At 40.0% G+C, this 14073-nt stretch overlaps 1 protein-coding gene across 1 annotated transcript in view; it reads left to right on the forward strand.

Annotated features, from left to right (window-relative positions):
* LOC111158737 (regulator of G protein signaling 17) overlaps positions 1–14073 on the forward strand; it is an 87696-nt gene that overhangs the window by 62023 nt on the left and 11600 nt on the right. Inside the window, exon 3 of the mRNA XM_022520972.1 lies at positions 12755–12844. Coding sequence (XP_022376680.1) covers positions 12755–12844 — 90 coding nt within the window. The remainder of the gene's footprint in view (positions 1–12754; positions 12845–14073) is intronic.

Here is a 14073-nt window from a genome sequence, read left to right on the forward strand (position 1 = left end):
GTATTTAGATCATCAATGGAAAGATGGAAGTGTACAGAACAAAATAATAGATGAAAATGTTATGCTCAGACTCATTTAGAAGAATAGAAAGAAAGCGCCAGAGAAGGGCTGGAGAAAGACAGTTAAAATTAATTCGAGTCAGAAGGAGACAAGGGGCAGTATAGAAGAAAAGGCAGCTCACAGCCAGCTGATTCGGTAAGGAACCAAGGAGGTGTCCTGCTGGGTGCTGGGAGACCTGTGGCATGATTCCCCTGAGGTGGGGGGTAAGAAGGAGGGTCTGGGTGTGAGGAGGCTGGTAAGGAATCCCAAAGCTGTAAGAGAATACAGAGAGGCAGAGAAGGGGAAAGTCAGATTAGCCTCACAGAATGTGGAAGAGGAATGCCAGCCCCGACCTTGCCCTGCCTGAGAGACGCCGTCAGAGAGCTGGGTGCCAGGTAGGGCCAGAGCGGGAATGTGGGCTACAGAAGGCTGAGAACACAGGAAGTGTGTCTGCCATGGAAAGGGAGTTCCAAAGAAACAAGGAGTATCCTCAGAGTGGGAGCCTCACTCTGGCAAAGAAGCCCAGAGGCTGATACTCGGAGGAAAGGTACTGTAGGTGTAAGGGTTGGGAGTGTGTTCTGGGGCAGGGCTCTGGATGGGCCAGGGTGTGGCAGACGGCTAAGACGACCTTGGCATTGAGCTAGTCTGTTTATGTGCACTGCCATGCCTCCCACTGCCCTGGATAAAGCTGTAACAGGGGGGCCAGTTTGACACCCCAGTTCACTCTACCGGTTTTCATATTAGTGATTCTCTTTCTGTTTAACATGTATTTTTTTAAAGGGTTAATACCTTTAAAATTTATTACATGGATTTTATCGTTGAATAAACGATAAACTGAACATTTCTGTAAACATATACTAAAGTTTTATACTTGAAAATAGCCAAAAATCAGTTGGCGTATAGCATATTATTTGGCACAAAGTAGGTGCTTAATCAATACTATGGTGTTAAATGGATGACTGAATTTGGATTTTCTATTTGAGTCCACTTTATAAAATACGAAAATTCATGTCACAAAAATTATTTTTAAAAAATAACAGGCATATTCTCTCAGGCCTTTGTATAATGATGTCGCAGGTGATGCTAGTAGACACCAGATTTCTTCTTATGTGCCATCTTCCTTCATTGTCCCGTGTGTGTGTGTGTGTGTGTGTGTGTGTGTGTGTGTGTTGGCAGGAACAGTAGTATACTGGTAGCACTAGCAGTGCTTAGTAGTAGAGAGGGGCAAGTGTTCTGGGAGAGAACTGGGATATAAATCCAGTGTTACTGGGATATAAGAAGGACCGCATAGAAGGCTGGGATATAAGAATCTAGTGTTATGGGGATATAAGAAGGACCGCATAGAAGGCTGAAGAGATAGGCAGTGACAGGCAATAAAATGCCTTTAGTGCTCTATTAAGGAGTCAGGGCTTCACACTGCTTTGGATATAAGAAGGGTTTGAAGATTATTACATAAGGAGGAGACAGAGCCCATTGTATGTTTAAGTCTACCCTTGTGGAGGCATTGGAAAGTATGTGAGAGGACAAGGCAAAAAACAAGGAGAATATTAGGAGATTCTGTAACAGCCTTGGTGAGAGATGTCGGGGGACCCAAATAAAGCAATGGTGAGAGGAGACATTACTGATTCAAGAGCCGCTGGGTGTGCAGGCAAGAATTTGCAGTAGATGAGAAGCAGGAAGGGAGGATACCTCCTCATCGCTTGCTCCCGTGGGCAGGTTGATGGTGGCCCCATCAAATGAGAGGACACAGCAATGGGAGGCTGTTTAGGGCTGGACAGGTGGTGAGCTGGACTTGCTCTGTTTAAGGTACCGGAGAGTTAGCTGTGGAATGACCTGTGAGCTAAGGACGACACCTCAGGAAATTCCAGCTTGAGAGAGAAAGCAGTGTAAGTGCCTTATACATGGAAAGCAGAGGAGACAGTCTGAGAGGTAACGCAAAACCCAGTCCTGTCCTGGCACAAGCCATGAGAGGAGCTTCACAAAGAAGGGAATGACTGATATTGCCTGTTCCCAGTACACCAGGGAGGTCCACCATGATAAGAACATCTTGTAAAAACATCTTGTCACGTGGCCAGCTGGAAGCTTCTCACTGAGCTCTGTGAGAATCAAGCTTCTCTTTCAAGTGCACAAGGAGGAGTGCCGGGGCTGGTGCAGTCAACTGAGCATCACCCAACTCTTGGCTTCGGTTCAGGTCATGAGATCAAGCCCCCCATTGGGCTCCACGCTTAGTGCACAGTCTGGTCGGGATCCTGTCTCTCCCTCTCCTTCTGCCCCACCCCCCAAGTAAATAAACAAGTCTTAAAAATAAATAAAGCGCACAAGAAAGAAGAATTTAGAGAAAAAAGCAGCCCACAGAGAAAATAAGTGCACCTCTCCTCAAAGCTGTGAGGCACCCTGATCTTGGGTGAAGGTCCAATTTGAGGAAAGCTGGGGTTCTCTTCTTGATTTAATCAAAGCAAAATTATTCAATTTCTAAAACATTAAGAAATTCAGCCCTTTAAATTCTAAGCCAAATTTATTAACTCTCTGGACAATATTTAAGAACTTCCCTTCCATCCTCCCCAAATCAATAATAATACCAAGCATACGGTCATGACATTTTTTGCTACCCCTACCCTATATTCAAAATGTAGTAGTTGTTACATCGGATTGAAATAATATTAACTTTTAATTTTTTTTTAAAGATTTTATTTATTTATTTGACAGAGATCACACGTAGGCAGAGAGGCAGGCAGAGAGAGAGAGAGAGAGAGAGGGAAGCAGGCTCCCCGCTGAGCAGAGAGCCCGATGTGGGGCTCGATCCCAGGACCCTGAGATCGTGACCTGAGCCGAAGGCAGCGGCTTAACCTACTGAGCCACCCAGGCGCCCCTAATTTTGTTTTTCTTCTCATTAAAACTTTGCATTATTTCTTTTAGGACTGGCTCACTTTTTCAAGATCTATTCATAGATCTATTGAAATATACCTGCTATTTTAGGATATCACTCAGGTAGTACTTGTTCCTTGTCAGATACAACAATGAAATCCAGTTCTTCCACATGATATTACTAAGTATGATAAGTCTGCTTCCTTGGGTTGTAGAAATATTATAATTTCCAATTTTAAAAAGATAAAATTTGTATCTTTGTTTCAGATGCCAATATACCATGTATCAGCCTACATCTGGGAGCATGGATTCCTAAGTAGAAAGCAAATTCCTGCTCTTGCTACTTTTTTCTATAAAGCAACATAGATTATTTAAAAGTACAGGATTATTTTAATCAACTCATTCCGAATAATAGCAGAACAATAATTCCATGTGTTTTATTTTAAACAGATCTCATTTTGCCATATTTGAAGACTATATACAAATTCTAACACATCTTCCTCATCTAAATAACCTACTTAAAAGAGACAGCATGGAGTAGGGAAGAAACAAACAGCAACACTGGAATTAGGCCTGAATGAGTCCTTGTTCCATGACCTCCAACTATGAAACATTCGGCAAGTGACTCAATCTTTCTGAGCCTCAGTTTCTCCATCTGTAAGACGTAATTAATAATATACATAAGTCAGTGAGTTTAGGTTTCAGTACAGCCTAGGGGTCCTGAATAATCCTTCTTGAAAGTTATTACTTCTGCCCCACAACCCCCCACAAGGCTCAGGCTAAAAGAAAATTACCAGATTTTGTAGGGTTTGACCACTGTAGGCTTCCATGTTGTCAGTGAATGTAACAGAACCCATTCCTACATTCTCTGTCCCTGGCCCTCTCTTCCCAACTGTCCCGTTCATCATCACAGGGACAACTCAGCATTCCTGGAGCACGGACCACACCGCCACAGGATTCCCAGAGGGCTGTACATTCATTCTCTTCTGGGGCTCAGTTTCTCCAAAAATCCGGATTATCGCTTTCATCCTAATTGTTCTCAGGGATGCTTCCTACCTGATCCCATACATATTCACACAGCCAGGAACTAGAACATATAGATATGGGGAGAAGGGTAAGTGACCCTACCAACTTTCAGATGTCTTTCTGAGTATCAACTGCTTGAGCTCCAACTTAACTGATGCATTTAAAGACTTAGATGACTACTTGCCATTTTAATAACAGTGTCTACTAACTAAATAGAAGTCCATTTGGACTTTTCACATGCTAGATATTTGCTTTCCCACAAAAGCATCAACTAACTTAATTATGGCTTACAGGAAAAATTACAGTGGATTGAAGGAAGAGCTTAAAATAGGATTTCAGTCAACCTGAGAACTGAAATAGGAGAGTCTGATGATTGGTGTATATTATATAAAGTACACCTAAATATTCAGTCTTGTACTTAACTTTAAGGGCGGGGGTGCGGAAGAAACCTTGTTTATGCCAAATAAAAAACTTTGGTTATTGAACTAAAAATAAGCTTTACATAATGGATCCAGATTTTAACTATGTAATAACTTGTCAGCACTTGGCCTTCTAAATCAAATTAAATGTGTCGATGAACTAAAATACATGGCTTGGAGTTTGAAATAAAAATGTTACACCAGTGGAAAAAGGGAATCTTTGAAACTCATCTTTTCAAACAGAAGCATGTGTAGAGAGAAATTGGTAGCAAAGAGAGGATGAATAGATAAAGAGATTAGTCTTCAGTTTCTATGCATCAGAAGACGAAACGATTGCTTACATATAACCCAAACTGAAATGAAAATCTTTTGGAAAATCTATTCTCGAAATGGCTCTTTCATTTTTTTTTTTTATTTTTTTTTTCCCCATATGTGGGATGCTTTTATTCAGAAATCATTCTTTTCTTTTGGGGTGTGCCATGACATAATGGAAAAAGCATAATTTTTGATAAAATCATGCCTCCTCCATTTATTATAAGATACTGGACAAGCTTTTCTCATCTGTAAAGTGTCTCATTGTGAGAATCATGAAGATACTGTTAATATATATTGCAACACAAAGCCTGGGACCTAGTAGCATTCAGTGTCTCTAAAACATTGCTGAAATGGAACTAAAGAGTTGAGAATTTGTTCTCTATTCTTTTAATATTATTATTATTATTTTATTTCCATTTTTTTAATTTCTTTTCAGCATAACAGTATTCATAGTTTTTGCACCACACCCAGTGCTCCATGCAGTCCGTGCCCTCTCTAATACCCACCATATGGTTCCCCCAACCTCCCACCCCGCGCCCCTTCAAAACCCTCAGGTTGTTTTTCAGAGTCCATAGTCTCTCATGGTTCACCTCCCCTTCCAATTTCCCTCAACTCCCTTCTCCTCTCTAACTCCCCTTGTCCTCCATGCTATTTGTTATGCTCCACAAATAAGTGAAACCATATGATAATTGACTCTCTCTGCTTGACTTATTTCACTCAGCATAATCTCTTCCAGTCCCGTCCATGTTGCTACAAAAGTTGGGTATTCATCCTTTCTGATGGAGGCATCATACTCCATAGTGTATATGGGCCACATCTTCCTTATCCATTCGTCCGTTGAAGGGCATCTTGGTTCTTTCCACAGTTTGGTGACCGTGGCCATTGCTGCTATAAACACTGGGGTACAGATGGCCCTTCTTTTCACTACTTTTAAAGAATTCTCAATTAAAACATTTTTTTTCTTGTCTGCTCCTAGATAGAAACCTTGTCAAATTAATTTGTTTTAAGAACGTATGACTTATGGGGCTCCTGGGTGGCTCAATCAGTTAAGTGTCTGCCTTCGGCTCAGGTCATGATCCCAGAGTCCTGGGATTGAGCCCGTCCTTGGGCTCCTGCTCGGCGGGGAGCCTGCTTCTCTCCCTGACTACTGCTTGCGCTTGCGCCCTCTCTGTCTTTGCCAAATAAATAAATAAAATCTTAAAAAAAAAAAAAGGAGAAGAGACACCTGGGTGGCTCAGTGGGTTAAGCCTCTGTCCTAGGCTCAGGTCATGGTCTCAGGTCTCAGGGTCCTGGGATGGAGCCGGGCTTCAGGCGCTCTGCTCGGCAGGGACCTGCTTCCCCCCTCCCTCTGCCTGCCTCTCTGCCTACTTGGGATCTCTCTCTCTCTGTCAAATAAATAAATAAAATCTTAAAAAAAAAAGAAAGAAAGAAAAAAGAAGAATGTATGACTTAAGTTCCATGTTTTCCCAGCAAGAGACATCAGAGTTTCAAACAACTTATTATTGGAAAGGATAACTGAAATGTTAATAGGATAATGCTTGTCTTTTTTTAAAGATTAAATTATTCCTAAGTGAAATGACTTAGGGCTGGGGACTCCCAGAACATTCTCTCAATACCAAAAAGGAAAAAATGGGTGCAATTATGTGCACCTCCCAAGATTAAAAGTATCCCCTTCAAGTTTATTTCACTCACAGAAAAACTGAATGACTCTTCTCCAAATCCTTAGAAAGACATAATTATCAAACCTCCATGCACATAAGAATAGATATTTTTCCAAAAAGGGTAATTACTCCAAGAAACTTTTTCAGTTTTCTTTTATTCAGTTGATTAAAAAGGATATTTATAAAGGCAACATAGCCATCTAGTGGGCAGATTTTTAACAGCGGATTATTTTACTGTGAAGAGGTTTTAAGTTGATGAAATAAAAACTTAGGCCAAATAAAATACTTGTTTTATGACACATGATTTTATTTCTCACATGTCATACGATTATTACACATGATTATCAAGAGCAGGGGGAATATTATTAGGGACTTTTTTTTTTTTAGACAAGCATTGTATAACATTTCCAGACACAAATTTTTAGCCACAATTCCCATCCCCATATACACTATTCAAAACCAAGCCATTTTACCAAAATGTATACATAAAACTGATGATGTTGAAGTCAAAAGCTTGACTATAACTGATTTGTTTATGTGAGAAATTCTGGATGGCATATGGTTACTGCCCCACCTTCTAGTGTCTCTTCTCCTCCATTTGTCACCTTTTCTAAGCAAAGCATCGGTGCTGTTCTCCTCTCTGCACTCCCTTCTCAAAGTTACTCTGCTGATGGGAGCAAGCTGTCCTGCCCAGGAGGCTTTTGGCAGTAGGAACACCTGATCCGCAGTCATGAGTGGTATCTCCTCTTTTCTTCCTCATTTAGGCTTTGCAGTCAAAACCATCTGTAACAACTATTTCCTAGTCATCTCAAATTCCAGGGAATTGGGAAATTGTTTCTTGCCAGTATCTACCCTATATTCAGTTCTCTGGGCAATAACTCCCATAGCCTGATAGCCATGGGACAATGCCGAGAGAGAAGGTATTTGCGTTCTGGTTTGCATTACAACTGGTTTGTCCTAAGAGGTTTCCCTCTTCCAAACATTGAAGAGCGACCAATCTTTGTAAATAACTTAAAAGGTTAAAGAAAAAACGATTCTTTTATATAAAGAGAAGTGGCATTGAGTAGTGAAGATGAACATGAGACCGGAAGTCAGAAGATGTGAGTTCAAGGCCAGCCCTGATATGACTTAGTTGTGGAAATGGTGTACATCAACCTCGGGGACTGTTTCCTCTGAAATAAAATGGGAATGATGAATAACAAATCCCCTGCTTACCTTGCAGGACTGTTGTGAGAAAGAAGTAGTAAGGTAATGTATGAGGAAGGGTTTTACAATAATGGCAGAGTGTAAGGCTTTATTTCCTCAAGATGAAATTAAAAGGTCTTGGTAAATTTGGAATTGTCATTTCAATATGCAACGAATTTGCCCTTACATTTAATTAAGCATGTGTAATAATTTACCTTTTTATCTCAAGTTTTTAGTCTTGCAACCTTGTATAGTGGGTCTTAACATTATTCCCAGTAAGAGTGGAGGAAAATAAAGCAATGAAAGGAAAGTCATCTTAAAGGAGGTATATTCTATGTTTGGAGAGCACCTCGTTGTCTTCTTGGCCCGTTACATAAGCACACCTCACTGCCTATTCTAATTTATCACTCCCACCCTGAAACATCTGATTTACCCATTTTGACCTACATTTATATCACGCCTTTTTACTACTCCAAGCCTCTTACATGTGACTTTCCCCCCTCTGCTTGGAATTCCCTTTGTCCCGGTCTCATCTGAAACACCTGCTCTCGTTGTTCAGCTCAGTTTCATCATTACCTCCTCTGTAAAGCCCCTCTCAATTCCCTCATGCAAAAGTGTAGACACTATAACTACCTGAGAAGCACTGTATGCATACCACTGTTTTAGCCCTCATTGCAGTGCCGTGTGATGCTTATTTACCTGTCAGAGCTTTTCAGTTTTGGAAGCTCTGTCATACTCATCTTGACTTTCCAACCCAGGCAACGTCACATGGGCCAGGTGTCTCATACATATTTATAAATTGCTGTTGACTGCTAAATAAAGCTGTAATATTATTTTACCATGGTATTTTTACTGGGGGAAGAAATGAAACATTTAAAGAATAATGTACCAATTTTTTTTCAGAACCTGAAGGATGTTGATTCCATTTTTGCACCTGAAAATTTGAGGTAGAAGCTGTTAAACAAAACAAAAACAAAAACAAAACAAACAAAAAAAAGAAATGAAACACTGATATACTGTGAGAATTTTAAAATATTGAATAGTATCTGTCTTTACCAATGACAGTGGATCTTTCTTAAGCCTTGATGTCACAGTGAATTGAATTCAAGGATCATATTGATTCTTTAGCTGAGATTTTGTGTAAATTTATGTGGTTTTGTGACCGGCCTCCATCCTAGAGTTACCATGGATACTGCAAAGTTTCCATCTTATTTGCAACCATTTCTAGGGCTCTCCCTAAAAACCAGTTGTTTTTCCTACAAAAGTAGACTGTCTTCCTACAAAAGTAGACACATGCACAGAAATGAATCAGTAGGTAAGCAGCAGGCAATATTTTCCCCACTCGCCCAGCTGCCCTGTAAGCAAACAAAAAATTCACCCACACACAAAGAAGGCATATTTCCTTATTTTCTGTATTTTCAAATGTATTTCTCCCTTCTCAAAGTCACCATTCTAGAAAATTTCTAATGGGATTTTAAATGCTTATGTTAGTAGACTTATCCTAGATTACTGGCACTGTCTTCTATAAAATACTCAAGCTTTGATCAGGACTCCCACAGTGAGCACTGTACATGCGTTCTGTTCTCTTTATGGCTTCAGTTGCTTAAAAAGCAGAAATGTTAGTTAAGAATGTTACAAACATGGTAAAAGTAAAAAAGCAAAACAACAACAACAAAAACATGTCTCTACATGACCCCTTGTGACTGTTAAGTTTGATTTACTTTTAGAGCTCTTCTCAAGCACATGAACTATGTATATGTTGATTTAGAGCAAATATTTCCTGTTTATTACCTTAAAAAAAAAAAAAAACAAAACTCCTGTGTATTACTTAGAGCACGACCAGGTGAAACTGGAGACAGACCCTAGTCATTCCTAAAACATAGGTGGCAAGCAGTTTAGTACCAATTCTTTTATCATTTCTTCCATTTCTCTTCATCTTAAAGTGGAGTTATTAGCAGTTCTTGATAATTGGAACTTTGAAACCAATTTTTTTTTTCCAGAATGGTAGTAAAGGAAAATTAATCAAAAGGACGCTTGACAATTGCTGAAGTCATTTTCTTTCTACAGGGCAGTATTGAATCCAATATTAGATCAAGAAATGGAGTAAACACTGAACATTAAGCAGTTATTGAATATCTGTTATAAGCAGTTTTAGTACAAATGTGTGTCCATATTTTGCCATCTGTAGAAATGGAAGATATAAACAGAGCCCAGTATTTCTTGATGATCACTTTAATATGGTGGCATTTGGGATGTTTGTAAATATCGCACAAACAGATACAGGAGCCAGAATTCATGTTCAGAAACTTGTGAATCATGCATGTGGATTCCAGATTTGTTACTCTACATCAAGGACACAATGGAGAACAATTTTTTTTTTCCTAAGATATTGCATAAAGTGAAATATAGCTGCGTTTGTGTGCACAGTCTGTGGGACACTGTAGAAATGTAACAGATAAATTCTCAAGGGGTTTATTATTTAATCAGTGAAAACAAGCTCCTTGTCTGGCCTTTTTATGGTATCTTACTATATGTGTGCACACATACACACACATACACACAAAGCCTGGCAGAATGAGTATTAATTTCCTATTTAAATACAATCTTTCCAGAATTTACAAAAATTTTGCGTATTTTATAGATTTGGCATCATGAATTTCTCCCAGGAAATTTCACAGGATGTTGTCAATATGTATTCTTACCTCCTCCCACACACTTTCCCATAATTACTGGAAAGATATCAAATTCCAGAGAAGCACTCCTACTCAAAGATACTTTGGGAAGGTAATGGGCCTCCTCTTAAACACATCCCTGACCTAAGTGTGTTGCTACGTGGAGTGCTGAGGGTTCTAGACTACCTCAAACTACAGCTGTATTCACAGTATCCTCACACAGACACATAAACAACTGTGCTGCCCTCTCTGAATCCCACCTCACTGTTTTCCTCATGGCCGCCCCACCCTGAAGGCTTTGAGGGTTCTAATCCTGGAACTGCCGGCTCTCTGCAGAACACTGGTCAGTTTGCTGGGTGTTTAACACTCAGCTCTGGTTTCTGCTTCCCGGAATCCTTTGAGCCACACCACTTTTGCAGTTCCCATCGAGTTCCCTTTTCTCCAGGCAGTTCACTTTCCCAAGGAGATTTTCCTGTCTAATCTCAGGTGCAGGTGAGATTAAGGTGAAGCATCCTTAGATGCTTCCAGCATTCTCTCTATCCTCACCCTTGCCCATGAGAATCAAAGAATGAATCGATGTTTGGATGCCTGGATGGCTCAGTCGCTTAACGCGTCCAACTCTCGATTTTGGCTCAGGTCATGATCTCATGGGTTGTGAGACTGAGTTCGGTGTTGGGCTTTCTGCGCAGAGCCTGCCTGAGGATTCTCTCCCTCTGCTACTCCCCCAACTCATTCCTTCTCTCTCTCTGTCATATCTTAAAAAAAAAAAAAAAAAATGAATTAATGAGCCAATGTCTCTGCTTTTCAGAGTAAGAACAATAGCTTGTTGTAATCCTTGTCCTGCTAATCCCCTTCCTTCTCCACAACCTTTTTTAGTGTCCCTTTTCTGAATTCACACAAGTACTCTATTGCCTTGACGCCTTTCAGAGAGCATGGTTTTTAATGGATACTCAATAAAGATTACAGATTTGTGTGACAGAACCGGATTCACATTCCAACCATACAACATATTTAGTATGTGATGTTGGGCCAAACTGCTAGAAGCTCTGTGGCTCACTTTGCTCATCTATAAAATGGGGATAACAAAATTAAAGAGAAAAGGGCACATAATAGGCACTAGGAAATAATGGTTCCATTTCCCCTTGTTGAATAAATGAATGTCTGACAAATGAAAGACATGTTGTCTGGACTTTTGCTCTCTGACAGGCTCCCGTGAGAAGCTTCTTGACTTCTAGACAGAGGGGTCAGTTTGTTAATTCAGTAGCTTGACTTTGCAAGGCTGCTGAGTCATCCCAACCACCCTGCTTCTTTTTTTGTTTGTTCGTTTAAGATTTTATTTATTTGACAGACAGAGATCACAAGTAGGCAGAGAGGCAGGCGGCGGGGGAAGCAGGCTCCCCGCTGAGCAGAGAGCCTGATGTGGGGCTCTATCCCAGGACCTTGAGATCATGACCTGAGCTGAAAGCAGAGGCTTTAACCCACTGAGCCACCCAGGTGCCCCAACCACCCTGCTTCTTAGTATCACCCATGACCTCCCTCGTTACATCTTGTTTATACCTAGAGCCTTGAGGGTTTCACTCTGTAGTGCTGCTGAGGGGCAGTTTCTCTGAATCAGACAATTCTTGTTCTGGGTTACTAGAGCCCATGGGATTATCCTAGCTCTTGTAGTCCTGCAGAACTTTACATCCTAGAGACAGATGCTCCTCTGACCCAGTGCTTCCACCCAGACCCTCACAGTGGCCGGCCTGTCTCTTCCAAGACATTGAAGACGGACTAAATGGGAGGAAAGGGCAAAGACAAAGTCAAATATAAATCTAGTAGTTCAAATTTGAGTGGATGGAGGAGCGATGGTATCAGGGACAGAACACCTAGGATGTAAAAAATGATGATGTGAATTTAGCAAATTTTGTTTCAGATTCTGAAACATCTTACCTTTTTAGCCATCAGTGGGAAAAAATAAATGGAAAGCCAACTATGAATAGAACTAACCAAAATTCAAGATGACATTACTCCAAGGAGCAATATAATGGTGCATATCAAATATTAAAGCACATAATCATGTGAAGTATCTTGGGAGATTTTAAGTAATTCAAATTATGTAAGGACGAAGTCAGAATGTATAACAGGATCCATTTTTGAGATTATTTACTTCATTATTTCATTAAGTAATTATTTTCATTTCTTTAGTGAACATAGGCTTCCCCATCCTTTTTTTTTTTTTAAATATATATTTTTTTTATTTGTTTGACAGATTACAAGTAGGCAGAGAGGCAGGCAGAGAGAGAGAGAGGAGGAAGCAGGCTCCCTGCCGAGCAGGGAGCCCGATTCGGGGCTCGATCCCAGGACCCTGGGACCATGACCCGAGCTGAAGGTAGAGGCTTTAACCCACTGAGCCACCCAGGCGCCCCATTCCCCATCCTTTTTAAATGGTGTCATTCTTCGTGTACCTTATATATTCTCACATAGTTGAGAATAAAATTCTCCTGTGAAATAGTTTACTGCAATTTTTTTTTTCTTTTCTTTAAATAATTAGTTTTCCCTAGATAAAATAAAATGTTGTACTGCCTTGCAGCCTCACTGTTAGGAACGAAGAAAGAGGGGAAAATGTGGGAAGACCCACGCATACCACAAAAATGGAGAGCATCCAGGTCTTAGAGGAATGGTAAGTGTGCTTCCCCTTGAAATTGTGTCTGGTACTTGTACACCTCTTACCTCTACGCAGTGCTGGAACATTAGCCCTTGTGTCCCGGTGCTCCTCAGAATGGCTTTTGAATGCCTTCTCGGTCCGGAAGATCTTATTTTGTGACGGCAACTGCTTTTCATCAATTTTTCTGTTAGCTATGTTAAGCTATCAGCTAAAACACTGCCTGAGTTTATCTCTCTCTTTCAAAAAGTAATGACTGTTAAGATGAATTAGCCCCTGATTGCCCTAATTCTTATCTTTCCGTGAATATTTTTTCTAAGCGTTTCTCTTCCTCAGGAAAGAGTCTGAAACACACAGAAAAAGATATGTAATTACCTCACTTAGTCAGAAAGGGCACCCAGCTGGTCCCTGATCCCATTTCCTTCAGAACAGATTCTACCCAGGTATTTTCTCTAGAATGAGAATCAAGTTCTCATTGCAGTATCTACAGAATAAAATTAAAATACAAGTCGATTAGTTGTATGATGATAGGTGCTTTTTTTTTCTGCTTCCTATGAAAAGATTTTAATGTTGGTGCCTCATCGTAATTTTGCCACCTTTAAACTTTTTTAAGTGAAAGAGGAAGTTCAGACATTTTGGATCAGTGACAAATCTATTTAATATACTTGGTCAAAAAAATAAGAAAAAATAAAATATAAGTACTTCTTGGACCAAATGTACTTTGGGTTGGAAAATTCTTTTTTTTTCTTTCCCTTTTTTAAAAATATTTAAAAAAAAATTCCAGTTAACATACCATATAATGTTAGTTTTAGGTGTATAACGCAGTGATTCAATGCTTCCATACAACACCCTGTGCTCATCACGACAATCGCATTCCTTAATCCCCATCATTTATTTCTCCCATCCTCCCACCCACCTCCCTTCTGGTAACCATTAGTTTGTTTTCTATAGTGAAGAATCTGTTTCTTGCTTTGCTCCCCCCCCTTTTTTTCCCGCTTTGTTCATTTGTTTTGTTTTTTAATTCCCTATATAAGTAAAATCATATGGTGTTTCTTTCTCAGACTTATTTCACTTAGCGTAATACTCTCTAGTTCCATCCATGTCATTGCTGAGTAATATTCCATTGTATATATACACCATGTCTTCGTTACCCATTCATTAAGTGATGGACACTTGTGTTTTTTCCATAATGTGGCTATTGTAGATAATGCTGCTGTAAACATTGGGCTGCACGTACCCCTTGAATT

This window comes from Enhydra lutris, unplaced genomic scaffold, assembly GCF_002288905.1.
Source record: "Enhydra lutris kenyoni isolate GAN:26980312 unplaced genomic scaffold, ASM228890v2 scaffoldscaffold62, whole genome shotgun sequence".
Taxonomy (NCBI): Eukaryota; Metazoa; Chordata; class Mammalia; order Carnivora; family Mustelidae; genus Enhydra; species Enhydra lutris.